This window comes from Seriola aureovittata, chromosome 4, assembly GCF_021018895.1.
Source record: "Seriola aureovittata isolate HTS-2021-v1 ecotype China chromosome 4, ASM2101889v1, whole genome shotgun sequence".
NCBI lineage: Eukaryota > Metazoa > Chordata > Actinopteri > Carangiformes > Carangidae > Seriola > Seriola aureovittata.
In genome coordinates this window covers 430,815-446,607 of record NC_079367.1, presented here as the reverse complement: position 1 = coordinate 446,607, position 15,793 = coordinate 430,815, and the positions used below count along the sequence as shown (strand labels likewise).

Below are 15,793 nucleotides of genomic sequence, written 5' to 3'. Positions count from 1 at the left end.
AACATATGTCAGCCCCAGCCTTCTGAGTCGCTCCCTTCCGAATGGCCGCCATGGGAGGTCTCTCATATGCTGCCGGGAGACACGGTTAAATTCTGTGTTTTAATAATTTCCGAAAAGTTTTCTCGAAAGTCTACAAATTTGGTATCTACGGACTCGGCTCGTCACGCTGAGTAACATATGTCAGCCCCAGGCTTCTAAGTCGCTCCCGTCGGAAGGGATGCCTCGTTAAACGTCTCCGAGGCCCGCTTGCTGCGACGAAAAATTTTGTCAAAAGTCCACAAATTGGGTGTCTACGGACTCGGCTCGTCAAGCTGAGTAACATATGTCAGCCCCAGCCTTCTGAGTCGCTCCCTTGAGGTAAAAATAGACTTTGGGGAATAGGGGATTAATTTATGAATGCCTGGATTGGGTGGAAACTGTCAAGGTCATATGGTTTTTGTTTACCTGAGTGTTTTGACTGCAGGTGTAAAGCAAAAGGTTTATTTAATTATTTATTTATTTTTGTATTTATTTATTTGTGTATTATGTTTTTATGGCTTTTTTTTTTTTTTTTTGAGGGATAATGTGGGACAATATGTATGTGTTGGGTGTGCTCTGAATAATGTTGAAAGAATGTTGAAAGTTATGGATATGATTGATATGCAAATAATGTGTATTGGAAAATAATGTATAATTTTTTGATAATAAAAAAAAAAAAAAAAAAAAAAACACGCCCGATCTCGTCCGATCTCGGAAGCCAAGCAGGGTCGGGCCTGGTTAGTACTTGGATGGGAGACCGCCTGGGAATACCAGGTGCTGTAAGCTTTTTGGCATCTCTTTGCAATCAGCAGAGGACGCTGCTGCTCCTGCTTCAACAACCTGTTACTCTGCACCTGGCTGCACTTTTGGGGACGGGACAGCACAGATCACAATGTAAAGACACTTTTGTATTAAAATGTTACAAAGTTGACATGTTGAGAGCCAAAGCAACAAGCAAACGCTGAAAAGGAAAGGCTCCTGCGCTAGACATAAACACGTAGCTTCGTGCATGAAGGACATGATCGTCATGTTTAAAGAGGGTATTTGTCGCGCTCCCTCTCGCTTACGGCCATACCACTCTGAACACGCCCGATCTCGTCCGATCTCGGAAGCCAAGCAGGGTCGGGCCTGGTTAGTACTTGGATGGGAGACCGCCTGGGAATACCAGGTGCTGTAAGCTTTTTGGCATCTCTTTGCAATCAGCAGAGGACGCTGCTGCTCCTGCTTCAACAACCTGTTACTCTGCACCTGGCTGCACTTTTGGGGACGGGACAGCACAGATCACAATGTATAGACACTTTTGTATTAAAATGTTACAAAGTTGACATGTTGAGAGCCAAAGCAACAAGCAAACGCTGAAAAGGAAAGGCTCCTGCGCTAGACATAAACACGTAGCTTCGTGCATGAAGGACATGATCGTCATGTTTAAAGAGGGTATTTGTCGCGCTCCCTCTCGCTTACGGCCATACCACTCTGAACACGCCCGATCTCGTCCGATCTCGGAAGCCAAGCAGGGTCGGGCCTGGTTAGTACTTGGATGGGAGACCGCCTGGGAATACCAGGTGCTGTAAGCTTTTTGGCATCTCTTTGCAATCAGCAGAGGACGCTGCTGCTCCTGCTTCAACAACCTGTTACTCTGCACCTGGCTGCACTTTTGGGGACGGGACAGCACAGATCACAATGTAAAGACACTTTTGTATTAAAATGTTACAAAGTTGACATGTTGAGAGCCAAAGCAACAAGCAAACGCTGAAAAGGAAAGGCTCCTGCGCTAGACATAAACACGTAGCTTCGTGCATGAAGGACATGATCGTCATGTTTAAAGAGGGTATTTGTCGCGCTCCCTCTCGCTTACGGCCATACCACTCTGAACACGCCCGTTCTCGTCCGATCTCGGAAGCCAAGCAGGGTCGGGCCTGGTTAGTACTTGGATGGGAGACCGCCTGGGAATACCAGGTGCTGTAAGCTTTTTGGCATCTCTTTGCAATCAGCAGAGGACGCTGCTGCTCCTGCTTCAACAACCTGTTACTCTGCACCTGGCTGCACTTTTGGGGACGGGACAGCACAGATCACAATGTAAAGACCCTTTTGTATTAAAATGTTACAAAGTTGACATGTTGAGAGCCAAAGCAACAAGCAAACGCTGAAAAGGAAAGGCTCCTGCGCTAGACATAAACACGTAGCTTCGTGCATGAAGGACATGATCGTCATGTTTAAAGAGGGTATTTGTCGCGCTCCCTCTCGCTTACGGCCATACCACTCTGAACACGCCCGATCTCGTCCGATCTCGGAAGCCAAGCAGGGTCGGGCCTGGTTAGTACTTGGATGGGAGACCGCCTGGGAATACCAGGTGCTGTAAGCTTTTTGGCATCTCTTTGCAATCAGCAGAGGACGCTGCTGCTCCTGCTTCAACAACCTGTTACTCTGCACCTGGCTGCACTTTTGGGGACGGGACAGCACAGATCACAATGTAAAGACACTTTTGTATTAAAATGTTACAAAGTTGACATGTTGAGAGCCAAAGCAACAAGCAAACGCTGAAAAGGAAAGGCTCCTGCGCTAGACATAAACACGTAGCTTCGTGCATGAAGGACATGATCGTCATATTTAAAGAGGGTATTTGTCGCGCTCCTTCTCGCTTACGGCCATACCACTCTGAACACGCCCGATCTCGTCCGATCTCGGAAGCCAAGCAGGGTCGGGCCTGGTTAGTACTTGGATGGGAGACCGCCTGGGAATACCAGGTGCTGTAAGCTTTTTCGCATCTCTTTGCAATCAGCAGAGGACGCTGCTGCTCCTGCTTCAACAACCTGTTACTCTGCACCTGGCTGCACTTTTGGGGACGGGACAGCACAGATCACAATGTAAAGACACTTTTGTATTAAAATGTTACAAAGTTGACATGTTGAGAGCCAAAGCAACAAGCAAACGCTGAAAAGGAAAGGCTCCTGCGCTAGACATAAACACGTAGCTTCGTGCATGAAGGACATGATCGTCATGTTTAAAGAGGGTATTTGTCGCGCTCCCTCTCGCTTACGGCCATACCACTCTGAACACGCCCGATCTCGTCCGATCTCGGAAGCCAAGCAGGGTCGGGCCTGGTTAGTACTTGGATGGGAGACCGCCTGGGAATACCAGGTGCTGTAAGCTTTTTCGCATCACTTTGCAATCAGCAGAGGACGCTGCTGCTCCTGCTTCAACAACCTGTTACTCTGCACCTGGCTGCACTTTTGGGGATGGGAAAGCACAGATCACAATGTAAAGACACTTTTGTATTAAAATGTTACAAAGTTGACATGTTGAGAGCCAAAGCAACAAGCAAACGCTGAAAAGGAAAGGCTCCTGCGCTAGACATAAACACGTAGCTTCGTGCATGAAGGACATGATCGTCATGTTTAAAGAGGGTATTTGTCGCGCTCCCTCTCGCTTACGGCCATACCACTCTGAACACGCCCGATCTCGTCCGATCTCGGAAGCCAAGCAGGGTCGGGCCTGGTTAGTACTTGGATGGGAGACCGCCTGGGAATACCAGGTGCTGTAATCTTTTTGGCATCTCTTTGCAATCAGCAGAGGACGCTGCTGCTCCTGCTTCAACAACCTGTTACTCTGCACCTGGCTGCACTTTTGGGGACGGGACAGCACAGATCACAATGTAAAGACACTTTTGTATTAAAATGTTACAAAGTTGACATGTTGAGAGCCAAAGCAACAAGCAAACGCTGAAAAGGAAAGGCTCCTGCGCTAGACATAAACACGTAGCTTCGTGCATGAAGGACATGATCGTCATGTTTAAAGAGGGTATTTGTCGCGCTCCCTCTCGCTTACGGCCATACCACTCTGAACACGCATGCGTGAGTCAAACGTGAGTCGGCAATACCTGTGTGAGAGAGAGGAGAGAGGATCGCGGACCTCTGTTTCTTTTCTACTTCCCTTAGTTCATTCTTCTTTCTTTTTTCATTACATCTTACTTTTCCGTGCACCCTTTGTTTGTTTATTTGTGTGGACATTCCCCCCGGCAGTTTTACTGTTCGGGGGAGGCTTATTTGAGTTTTTTTTTCATGTTTTCTCTGACGGATTTAATGGTGAAGGAAGCGGGAAATGGCTCATTGATGACGGAAATGGATTACGGACATAAAACAAGTCAAGATGTAGCGGAGAAAGAAGTGAATGAGTGGGAAGTAGTTGAAACAAAAGAACAGAGAGTTAGAAGAAAGAGTTTGAAAAAAAAAAGTAGCGAAGAGAGCACGGGAACAGCTGATTCAACGATGACGGCGCCGGCGAGAGGAGAGAGAGAGGAGAGAGAGCGGCGAGCAGCACTGACAGCTACAACGGGCAGAGGACGGAGGAGCGAGACCGGAGGAGCCGTGAGGGAGAGCGGAGATGGAGATCGGACCAGGCCTCGACTCCATGGAGCTCCGAGAGCGGCGGCGGAGAGGGAGAGAGCAGCGGCGGGAGAGAGAGAGAAAGCAGCAGCGGCGGGCGAGCGAGAGGCGAGCGGCGGAGAGGAGAGAGAGACTAGAGCAGTCGGTGAGAGACAGCAGAGACAAGAAACAACAAAGCACGCAGTTGGGAATATATACGATCGGGAATTAACAGCGAGCCTGGAAGTGACCGGACAAGACGAGGTCCCGGTGCTGGAACTCATGAGAGCCATCCGAGCTCTGTGTGGGGGGCTTATTGCCTGCAGAGCGACCGGTGCCAGGACGTATGAGATAACTATGTTTCATGCCAAGGGGAAGGAGCGGCTCCTAGACGGTTTCAAAATAAGTAACACAAGCATTTTAGTTAAAAACCTTTGTAACGATGAGTTAATGGTTTCCTTTCTAAACTTACCTGCGTATATCACAGACGATGAAATCATGCAAAAGCTTGAGGGATGGGGTGTATCGGCTGCATCCGCTATTAGAAGGAGGATGTGGCCGGGCACACAAGTAGCGGACGGGACGAGGTTTTTAAAAGTTAAATTTAATGACAAGGTGCAATCGTTACCGTATTCAGCGCGGTTTGAAACAGTAATGGGACCTGAATACTTCCGTGTGATACATGACAGACAAGCAAAAGTTTGCAGGATGTGCCTCCAGCCGGGGCACATCCTGAGAGATTGTCCGGAGTTCTCCTGTCACAAGTGCGGAGTCCAGGGACATTATGCGAGGGAGTGCAGCAGCCAACAAAAAAAGATTAAAAAATGTGAGGTGTGCTGCAACCTGATGGAGGAATGTAGCTGTAATTACAGTGAGTCTGATGTTGTGGCGGGGTCCGGATCGGAGGCACCGTCAACAGAGGCGGAGGACATGAGTGAGGAGGAGGAGGAAGGAGAAGAGGCCGGTGAGGGGGGCAGCGGCACCGTGGAAGCGGCTGACAGAGAGGGTCTCCCCCAGCGGAGGGCTACAAGCCTCGCAAAAGCCGCACAGAGCCTGGCCACAAAGCTGGTCGAGAGCAGAGACGGGCTGAGTGTAAACTCTGGTCCCCGAGAGAGAGGAAAGGGCAAGGGCGGAAACGGGCGCGCAGAGGGGCCGGAGCCGTCCATTGCCCTGGAATCGATGGACGTGGGGGAGACTCTGAGCGATCTGCAGCAGGCGGCAGCCGCACCCCCCAGAGCGCCGGCCTCGACCTCCCCGACTCAGCAGGGGGAATCAGACGGTGACTCTGAGATGGACGTCGCCACCATCCAGAGCATCAGGAAGCAGCACACCTCTACTATAGCCGCTAGAACTAAGAAAAGGAAGAAAGAAAAAAGAACGATGAATAAACTACACTGTAAACCCGAATAAGTTCAGAAAACTCAAAATTTTTGTCGTAACTGATTACATAAGAACTTTTAAGTTATCCTGATAAATTTTTTGAGTTACACTATACTTAAAAAATATGTGTTCAGTTGACTTAATCTATATTCTAAGTTCAATATAATCTTTTTTAAATTTCCTGAACTTAATATTTATGTCTTCTTCATACTTAAATGATTTGATTGAATAAACTTATAAAAACTAAATTACATGGACTTGCAAATAATAACTGATTACAATGTATTATATCAATAGTATCTACTCAAAATATTACACCTTAATGAACTTAAAATATTTACCACTTGCCAACTTAAAATGTACAAGACGCTGTTTTCAGAGAGCTATGTTTTCTGAGAGGTTCTGCCCCCCAAAGGCATGCCAAAAAAATGTAACTGTGCAAATTCAGTTGTGCAGATATAGTTGTGTACATGTAACTGTAGAACCATGTATGTATGATTGTGCAAGAGAAACATCATCCATGCAATAAAAGGTTCTTGACTAAAGTGTTCCTGTCAGAATTCCAACAATTTATTAGGGTATAAAACTGCACCTTAAAACCTACCTTTTAAAAAGGCATTAACAACTGTTACATTTTAATTATTTTTCTTTTCAGAACAATATATCAGGCTTAGTAAAACTGTGAAATGTCGAATAACATTAAAGTGCAACACCTGGAGTCAAACATTTTTTTTTTTTTTACAAATATATATTTTAGCAGCCTATTTTGAATCATTGGGGATGAACAAACTTCCCCTTCTCTGCACTGTATTTTCTCAAATAATAATAAAAAAAAATCTTATAAAAGTAGCAGCATAGACATCTAAATTTGTGCAAATGAAGAAAATGAAAAACATACAGAATAAAACAGAATAAATACAATAAATAAAAGAAAATATAATATAAATAAATAACTGAATTACCATTAAAAATGAGGGCATACTGATCAATGAGGTGAAGGAGGCAGTACAATAAATAAACAAAAAATGTACCTCTAATTCTAAACTTATAAAAAGCCCACTGGGCATACGCAAAAGTGCTTTCAACATTTTAACAGACATGTCTATAATATCAGACACATCTAAGAATGAACAACAGAACAACATGGCTGTAATAATGTTGGCCTGCTGAGTGCAGGCATGCATTTCTCAGCTTGTTTATTCCTTTAACAAATCATTTTTCAGGGAGAGTAGGCATGGTTTCAGTGGTTTGTTATCATCCAGACACATCAGCACTTTCTGGATGAATGTGAATGTGTGAGTGAGCTTCTTTGGATAATCTAAGTGTAATGCATAGATTAAACCAAGCAGCACCACAAATGCATCAGCCAACCTGGGAAGCTCGCTCATAACAACTTCATCCTCTATCACAATGGATATGTTCTCAGGGCTGAAGCTAATGGAACCAGTGGAGTCAGGGACCACAGAGAGGATCGCTAGCGGTGTGTCAGTGGTCTCCATCTCATCTTCACCCTGCAAAACACAAGAAAATCAGTTATAACGACAAATCCAGAAGGATGTGACATAATCCTTGTTTGTAGAGCCAAAATATATTATTTCTTCCTTAACAAGTTCACCAAGTAACTTTAAATATCATAGTTCTCTTCCCCTCTCCTCTTCTCTCCTCTCCTGTCCTTTTTCTTCCTCCTCTTCTCCTCTCCTCTCCCTCAACTCTCCTCTCCTCTCCACATCAGACTGAAACTGTCATTTTATCAGATGCTGGGTCTCAGTCTGTCATCTTATATTCTAGATATAGTGGAGGGTTCAGTTCCATGGCTACATGCATGGATCTGAATCACCTTCACTAGAAATTTGTTGCTACTGTCTATTTACACATGCTGAAAGTGAAAACCATTCCTATAATCATTAGCAGGGCGATCAACATTTTTAAAAAATTGTATAATCACTCATATTATGTTGTAGAAACTCAAAGAGGCCCCATGAAGTAAAAGTTTTCCTCACTTCACGTAATATATACTTATTGCTGTAGAAATATGATACTGGAGTGGAGCATGAGGAGGCATATTGAAGCCTAAGTAACTTTAAATATCATAGAAACCGAGATAGAGGCGAGCTAAAGAAAACCTAAGGAGTACTGAAGAGAGCAACGTGAGCTAGAGTCAAGTCAAGCACAGAGCGATCGGTCACTGTGTGTGTGCAAGAGTGAAGCATAGCTCTGGCTGCAGAGACAATGTGTGTAGGGGAGAGGTGGGCGCTGTGTGTGACTGGCAGATTCTCGTCTGAAACCCTAATACTTACATTACAGGTTTTGTAGAATTCAGTGTCATCCTCCCGGAGATACACTGGAAGTGCACGAAGAGCCAGAGTGCGTCGCATGTTGATATCATGTTCTTCCTAGATTGTGAAAAAAGAAAAAATCTTTATAGAAATATTTTGCCAGCATGCCCAGTCCGTGTCACTGGTATAAGAATGTAATGCTTCAGTTATGTTAAAAATAGTAATCTATCTATGATTCAGCAGGATGACTGACTACTATCAAGGCATCTGTAATCTGTAATGACAACACATTATATGATCAGCATTGTCCCCATGGAAAAGTCAAACATAAACTTACCTCCAAGTCATAAATTCTCAGCATCTCTCGCAGTGCCTCTGCTCCCTTTCCAGTCCTTGAAGACTTCTGTCGATACAGTGCAACTAGTTTTGGTGTGTATCGGTCAAGTTCACAGTAAAACTGGTTGCGTAGATTCAGGTTTGTAATGCGATGAAACTCTGCAAACACCTGTACACATATAAATATTTAGGTAAAAACAATGTGGAGTTGTCAGATATTTTCTACATGAAATGTTAAATATCAATTACTTTTATTAATTATTACTAATTAAAACATACTATATATTTACCTGTGACTGCATTCGCAAGGCCGGCCAGTTCTCCAGGAATTCCCGCACCTGTGGACTTCCTTGAACAATGTGTTGGCGGCGAAGGGCAAAGGTTGTGTGCATGAGCTTTTCTATCAGTATCTGGTCTCTCTCAGTCTTTTCAGTCTCTTGTATGATTTGTACTCTCATTTCCTCCAAGGTTGCCTCATTCTCTCCCCTGGGAAAGTTGGGCAGGAAATTCACCTCAGCTCTTCTGGCTCTTTTGATGTTCGAATGAGGATGATCATTTTCAGGGTTGGTTCGGCTCCTCTTGCCTGCATTGATGGAGACCTCTGCACAACCAGATCTGGCCAACTTAGTGCGAAAATTCCCCATCTTGAACTTCAAGGCCACCTTCCATCCATACCATCCATTCTTACTCCCATGTTCTCTAAGGCATGGATGAGCTGCTATTAGAGCTTCAGCAGCCATACCAACTTCCTTGTCATGCGGATATGGCTTGAAATTGTACATTGTTTCAGCCATGTTTTCCAGGATATTGTGTTTTTGGGCTCTTGTTAATTTCACTGTCTTCCCAGAACTTTCAAAGGCAGCATTTCCCTGTGCACATACATGCTCAACTTCATAAGAAAAAGTTGGCACAGGGAAACAATCTGGCCAATTTTTCTGACGCTGTCTTAAAGGTACATGTGGAAGTATGTCTGTGTCGGAGCTTCCAGTGGAGGATGCATCACTTTCAGATCTCACCACTTTCAGTGTTCCTTTTTCAGGGAGCTCCTGAATATCCATAAGAACACTGAGCTGTCCATCGAAGTCAGGATCTTCATATTGAAGGGTAAAGTCACAGTCCAGCCTTGGCTTAAACTTCTCTTGCATTATATTCTTGAGCTCTTCTACTGACTGTGGTCGCTCGGTTAGAATGAGCTTCATGGCAAGATCTGTTGCAACACATACACGGAGCACAAATTTCTGCGGAGTAACCATATCTTGATGTGTACTGTAACAAAAAAAAACAGTAAATAGAGTTAGTTTTATTGTGATTAAGAATCATCTTTGAACAAAGTTATTAGCCATTTACCTTAAATGAGCTGAAATTTCAGTGTAGTAATATGAACCGTTTTGGTGTTAAGAGCAGTCTTCCATCTGTTCTGTATGCAGAGAGAGGCAATGTGTCATTGAGCTCTTTTAAAAGGTGGACAGTCAAGTTCCCTGGTGAAAGTTCATAAGATCTCAGATGCTCAATGTAACATGATGTGTGTATCTTGCAAAGAAAGACAATCTGGTTATCGACAAGGAGAATCTGTTCAATTTTGCTGAACTGAGGCAATCTTCCCTCCTGTCCCACAGACACAAACATCTCCACGCCATAATCAGTTCCATCAACATTGACAACTGATGTGCTGTAAATCATGCTGCTGTCTGTCATGTGTTCGACATATGCCTTTGCAACATCAGGAAGCCCTGATACCATCACAGACGAGACGCTTGATGTCTGCTGGTGAGGTTTGAAGAAGGATGGGGCACTGAGAGAGTATGCCATCATGTGTTGGTGTCTGTTTGCTAGTGTTTTTAAAACATTCTTGAAGTTTTGTGTGTCATGTACTACACGCTTGAAAAAGCGGTGTTTTCCCTCAAATCTCATCGTCCACAAATGGACAAGAGGTCCAAAACAACGTATGAGGTCAGCGTAATGTTCAGTGTAGTGATGCTTTGGTCTGAGCGTGAAATCAGGAAAAACTTCCTGCAGCATGTGTCTATGATCCTGTATCTTCATTTGCAAATACTGGATGGATTCATCTGTAAACACTGGGCAAATCATCAGCTCTACTATCTCTTTCAAATCCATGAGTACACTCCATGCTCCATCCTCTTCTGGAACTTTACTACCAATGATCAATGGAAGTAGTCTGAGCAAAGTAGCATTTTCATGGCCATTGCCACCAATCGTTTTCTTCACAGTGAAGGTCTTTGGGATAGGCTGAGGTCTGTCAACCTTGTCTGTGTGCTTGTATGGGAATGAGACAATTTTTCTGTTTAAATACTCCAGGGTGAAGTATTTATGATTGATCATTTTCCCAATACAAAGGGCCAGCTCTATGGGCACAATGCCCTCAAGAAGATCGTGCAGGATATCTGGTGGGAAGCCTGTGACTGTATGAAAATACTGTAGACCCTGCCTCAGAACACAGACTCCCTGAACACCACTCTGACTAACCCCATGCAGTGCAGCATCAACATCAACATCATGACTGGCTTTTGTCCGCACACTGAATTCTCCACTCCCAACATCATGAGCCTGAATTTGGTCTTTGGTAGCTGTGCAGAATCTACACATATACTGAGCTCTGAAACACTTTGTAAATCCTGCTAATGCATGAGCTGCAAGATTATCAGCCACGACACACAAGACTGTTCCCTTTACGGCTTTACCAACGGACTCAATAAAAACACCATCTTGCTCAAGAGTTTGGATGTCTCGTAACAGAGGACCAAACAATCTTTCATATCCAACCCGCTGAACGTCAGACACCTTACATAATGCTGCTAACTGAAGCACATGCAATGATGATCTATATTTACTAGGCAGATCAGCAAATACCCAGTAGACTGAACATAGTTTATGGATCTTCCGTGATGTTCCAAGTGGGTTTGCTATTTCAAGATCATCAATGTACAAAATGAGTGGTAGCTTAAGATCATCTGAGGAAGAGAATAATTCATTCTCCTTATAGTATGAGCCATCTTGGTGGCTCATGAAATGACCTTCCTGTGACATCTTTGTTTCTAGAATTTTGTCCAGAATGTCTGTATGTTTGAACATTTTCTGAATCATGTCAAGAATAGGAACATAGACTGCTGTGTGTCCTGGCTCCAGCACATACTCTACAGGCTTCACCACAGGGTAGTTTTTCTCAACAAATGTTTTCCTTCTTTTAGTTGAAGATAACTCTCTACCTTTAGCTGTGGCATTTACAAGAATGTTGCTTTCCAGAACGGCAGTAACTATGTCATCTAGAGTATTTTCACTGACAGAGATGTCATGATGTTCTAAGACTTCTCTAAGAGATTGTTTGACTAGAGGCTGGGACAGGGAAAATATTTGTGTCAGATGCTCCACTATGTCCTGAGTCGCCAGGTCAGACACATGAAGAATTGTTTTCATCTTTAAGAATAGCGATGCTAAACTTTGGTGCAGCTGCGCTCTTAAAGTGTCTGTGTCGCACTGACTCTCTACCTCAACAGGGTCAAAGGTGTCTGTGCTCTCACACTGAGCAGGTCCCTCCTCAACATTTTCACCAGCAGGTGTGTCTGGTGTACCATTCTTTTCTGAACATACAATGTTCGTATCAAAGTCTGAACTGCCTGCATGGTTTCGGCTTTTGTGTGCATTGAAGGACGAGTACGCATTTGTACTGTAACTGCAGTTACTGTATGGGCATACTACCACCTCATGATTTCTTAAATGACTCCTTAAATGAGAAAATAGTGATGCCTCAGAAAATGTCTGTTTGGTGCCACACAAGGGACATGTAAAAAATGCACTTCCTGACTGTGAACCATCAGTCACATTTATTCTGCCTGTATCACTATGACACCGTGACAAATGAGCTTTAACTGCATTAAATGACTGGAAAGCACAAATGCAGTCACTGTACAAACATGGTAGAGGGCTGACTCTTGAGAAGTGGTTATGGTGCAATTGATAATGCCTAAATAACTTTGCACGTGTGTCCAAGGATACAGAGCACAACTTGCACTTCCAATCCATTTACCTTGAACTGGGGCGGGCAGAAGAGGTCACACAAATCCTGCAGGGAGAGAATAAACAAATGTAATTTATTTCCAAATCATGATGAACGTCATAACCAAATGGTGTTTTTAAATAAACAAATACTCACCAAAATAATCACCAACACTGTTGCTCAGAATGACAAACTTCTCATATCCAACCGCTCTATGGTACTATAACATAACAGAGAGCACATACAGTTTAATGTTGCTTAAGATGCAAAATGCGTAAATGATTATGTATCGTGTATTACTTTGTCAATCCCTTATTGGCGAGGACAACTCCATTAGACAACCCTTCTCAACATATTATGATTTTTTGCAATGTCTAATAAAAAATAAACTTTCACATATGCAGCAACTGCTTTTATTAAAACATTTCACCGATATTTGAAACAAGTCGTCCTCTGCATATTTTTCAAGGCAAAGAACGGCTCTTTCCACTGCCCTTAACGTTACGTTGTTGACAGTAACGAAGTAACGTTAGCGACCTAGGCCTAGTACCGACACTGACGATAATTACTAAGTAAGCTTTAGTTTAAAGCAGTTGGAAATATGTCTTATATCGTAGCATGTTACTTCATTACACACATTCACAGCGTCTAAGAAAAGATAACTATATGTATTGAACTTCTGCCGAACTTTTGTAACGTTACGTTACTCACCGCTTCGCGCGCGAAACTTTGAAATCCTGAAGTCGGGTCCCCCCGGAACACAAAACACAGATAAAAGTCAATTTTGCAACAGCACGGCGAAAAAATGTTCGTTGTTGTGCAGGTTTTTTGATGAATATAAATGTTTTTCCTCCTTTCTTCGTTCCGTTGCATCCCTCGCTAAAGTCCAGCCATCTTGAATTTTCTTGATACGTGCCCTGAACAGTTGGGTGTAGTGACGTCAGACGTCACGTCCCCTCACGTACGCCTGTTAACTTAGACGTTTCAAGTTAAGTGACAGTGTTCACTCAGACATACTAAGCCCTGTGAAATCAAAACGATATTATTAGTTAAGAATACTTAATGTTTCAGTGTCGGGTGAACTAATTAGCCCACTTTGATTTAGTTGCCGGCAATAGTTATGAGTTTGTAGTACTGTTCGGGTTTACAGTGTAGGTGTTTAAAAAACATTTTTTATTACAATGTTGCTGCTGCACTCCCTGAACATCAATGGTCTCCGCACTTGTGGCAGGATGAAAAATATATTAAGTAATCCAGCCTGCGATGTCCTATGTCTCCAGGAGACAAGATGGGATGAGGACAGCTTAAAAGCAGCAACAAAGATATATAAAGGGGAAATATATTATAATAATGGCACTAATAAATCATGTGGAATAGCTACTATAATAAATACTAATATGATAGAAAATAGTAAACTAATATATAAGGATAATGAAGGTAGAATATTAATTATAGATATGATAGTAAATAATAGTACCTTTAGAATAATTAATATATATGCCAGTAACTGTGAAAAGGAGAGGAAAGAAATGTTTAACAAATTAGGTAGATGGATAAATAATAGAACAATAATCATAGGAGATTTTAATACTGTGTTATCAAAAGCCGATATCTCAGTTAATAATGTATATAAAAATGATATGAGTAGATTCACATTATATGAATTAATGCACAATTATAATTTATTAGATATATGGAGAATAGAAAACAAATTTAAAAGAGAATTTTCCAGGAGGCAGGTAGTAAAAGGGAAGCTAAAACAATCAAGAATTGACCTATGCCTGGCTGCAACTGATACAATTAAGCAAATTAAAAGAGTATCTTATTCTTTCAATTCTTGGAGCGACCACGCCACAGTGGTGTGTCAGCTGGGGACAGGGGGAGAGATCAGGGGAGGAGGCTCCTGGTGTCTTAACTCCAGTCTCCTATCAAACCCAGTATATATAAAAAAAATAAAAAAACTACTGAATTATGCAAGAACAGAAATGCAAATAGATAATAATTATATAGAAAAATGGGATACTGTAAAAGAAAGAATCAAAAGATTAAGTATCAATTTTAGTAAAGAGGAAAGATGGAAAGAAAAACAGGAAGAACAAAACATCAGGAAGAAACTAGAAGATGAACTGATATTACTAGATAACCAAGGAAATAGAGACTGTGGGAAGTATGAATTATATAAAAATCAATTAAATAATATAGAAAGAAAAAAATGCAAAGGGGCAGCAATTAGATGCAGGTTTCAAAATTTAGTAGAGGGGGAAAAATGTACAGCGTTTTTTTTGGGGCTAGAAAAACAAAAACAGAAGAAAACCATAATTGAAGAACTGAAAGATAAAGACAATAACATCCAAAAAGACAAGATAAAAATACTCGAAATCATAACAGAATACTACAAAAACCTGTTCAAAAAAGAAGGCAGCGATATAAGGAAAACTGAAGAAATAATCTCTTACATAGACAGGAAGATAAACAAGGAAGATAAAATGTGGTGTGATAGCAAATTAACGATAAAAGAAATAGAAAACGCAATCAAAAATCTAAACAAAAACAAAAGTCCAGGAAGTGACGGCCTAACGGCCGACTTCTACATGGCTTTCAGTGAGCAGATGGCCCCCCTGTTGCTGGACCTCTATCAAGCAATTCAGGACAATAAACGGACACCAGAATCATTGACAAAAGGTATTATAACTTTAATATATAAGAACAAAGGAGACAGGAACAACATAAGCAACTACAGACCCATAAGCCTTCTAAACACAGATTACAAAATTTTGACAAAAACACTGGCAAATAGACTGAAACAAACATTAGATCAAGTAATTAGCACAAATCAAGCATATAGCATCCCAAACCGAGATATACAGGACTCATTACACACAATCAGAGACACAGTAAGAGGGATGAAGGTACAGGGGGGCCATTTGCTCACAATAGACTTAGAAAAAGCTTTTGACAGGGTGGAGCACAATTTTCTGTTCAAGGTATTAGGGAAAATGGGTTATGGTGACGGGTTTATTGAATGGGTGAAATTATTGTATACAGATGCTCGGAGTGTAATTAAATGTAATGGGTTTTTAACAGATAGCTTTAGGATAGGAAGATCAGTAAGGCAGGGCTGCCCTCTGTCAGCCCTGCTTTACAGTATAGTAACAGAACCGCTAGCACAAGCAATACTACAAGACAAACATATTTTAGGAATAAACACACCAGCAAACAGAACAGTTAAAATAACCCAGTATGCAGACGACATAACCATCACAGTTAAATCAGGGGAATGTATAGACAGAATTTTAGATCACTTCAAAACATACAGTGCAGCATCAGGAGCCAAAATCAACATTCACAAATCAGAGTTAGGAACATTAGGACAGGATCAAAACATTGTAAATAAATGGGGTTTTTGTGTG

At 42.3% G+C, this 15,793-nt stretch overlaps 1 protein-coding gene and 7 non-coding genes across 9 annotated transcripts; 7 read left to right on the top strand and 1 right to left on the bottom strand.

The window, feature by feature from the left end:
- Positions 1–1,079: 1,079 nt before the first annotated feature.
- On the top strand, positions 1,080–1,198 carry LOC130168518 (5S ribosomal RNA). The gene has a single exon (XR_008827539.1). It is a non-coding gene; the product is annotated as a 5S ribosomal RNA (ribosomal RNA).
- A 275-nt stretch (positions 1,199–1,473) lies between these two features.
- LOC130168517 (5S ribosomal RNA) lies at positions 1,474–1,592 on the top strand. Its single transcript, XR_008827538.1, has one exon. It is a non-coding gene; the product is annotated as a 5S ribosomal RNA (ribosomal RNA).
- Positions 1,593–1,867: 275 nt separating this feature from the next.
- On the top strand, positions 1,868–1,986 carry LOC130168574 (5S ribosomal RNA). Its single transcript, XR_008827591.1, has one exon. It is a non-coding gene; the product is annotated as a 5S ribosomal RNA (ribosomal RNA).
- Positions 1,987–2,261: 275 nt separating this feature from the next.
- On the top strand, positions 2,262–2,380 carry LOC130168516 (5S ribosomal RNA). Its single transcript, XR_008827537.1, has one exon. It is a non-coding gene; the product is annotated as a 5S ribosomal RNA (ribosomal RNA).
- Positions 2,381–2,655: 275 nt separating this feature from the next.
- LOC130168515 (5S ribosomal RNA) lies at positions 2,656–2,774 on the top strand. The gene has a single exon (XR_008827536.1). It is a non-coding gene; the product is annotated as a 5S ribosomal RNA (ribosomal RNA).
- Positions 2,775–3,049: 275 nt separating this feature from the next.
- LOC130168514 (5S ribosomal RNA) lies at positions 3,050–3,168 on the top strand. Its single transcript, XR_008827535.1, has one exon. It is a non-coding gene; the product is annotated as a 5S ribosomal RNA (ribosomal RNA).
- Positions 3,169–3,443: 275 nt separating this feature from the next.
- On the top strand, positions 3,444–3,562 carry LOC130168570 (5S ribosomal RNA). The gene has a single exon (XR_008827587.1). It is a non-coding gene; the product is annotated as a 5S ribosomal RNA (ribosomal RNA).
- Positions 3,563–6,907: 3,345 nt separating this feature from the next.
- Positions 6,908–13,392, bottom strand: LOC130167555 (uncharacterized). 2 transcript variants are annotated; one of them, XM_056373870.1, is made up of 8 exons: positions 13,095–13,392; positions 12,540–12,603; positions 12,414–12,449; positions 9,719–9,788; positions 8,662–9,637; positions 8,373–8,540; positions 8,057–8,152; positions 6,908–7,270 (listed from the first exon to the last, which is right to left on the bottom strand). In XM_056373870.1, the coding sequence occupies exons 5-8, from the start codon at positions 9,622–9,624 to the stop codon at positions 6,956–6,958; spliced, it is 1,542 nt and encodes a 513-aa protein (XP_056229845.1). In that variant the 5' UTR covers positions 9,625–9,637; positions 9,719–9,788; positions 12,414–12,449; positions 12,540–12,603; positions 13,095–13,392; the 3' UTR covers positions 6,908–6,955. The 2 variants fall into 2 exon arrangements, with proteins under 2 accessions (XP_056229845.1, XP_056229844.1); XM_056373869.1 differs by lacking the exon at positions 9,719–9,788.
- Positions 13,393–15,793: the final 2,401 nt, after the last annotated feature.

Bases quoted from the DNA above. Each gene is read 5' to 3' on its own strand.
- LOC130167555 (XM_056373870.1), bottom strand. From the start codon at position 9,624: ATGGTTACTCCGCAGAAATTTGTGCTCCGTGTATGTGTTGCAACAGAT. The intron at 8,153-8,372 runs GTAAGTTTATGT...TTCACAATCTAG, and splicing joins TGAGAATTTATGACTTGGAG to GAAGAACATGATATCAACAT. The intron at 7,271-8,056 runs GTAAGTATTAGG...TGTGTTTTGCAG, and splicing joins AATTCTACAAAACCTGTAAT to GGTGAAGATGAGATGGAGAC.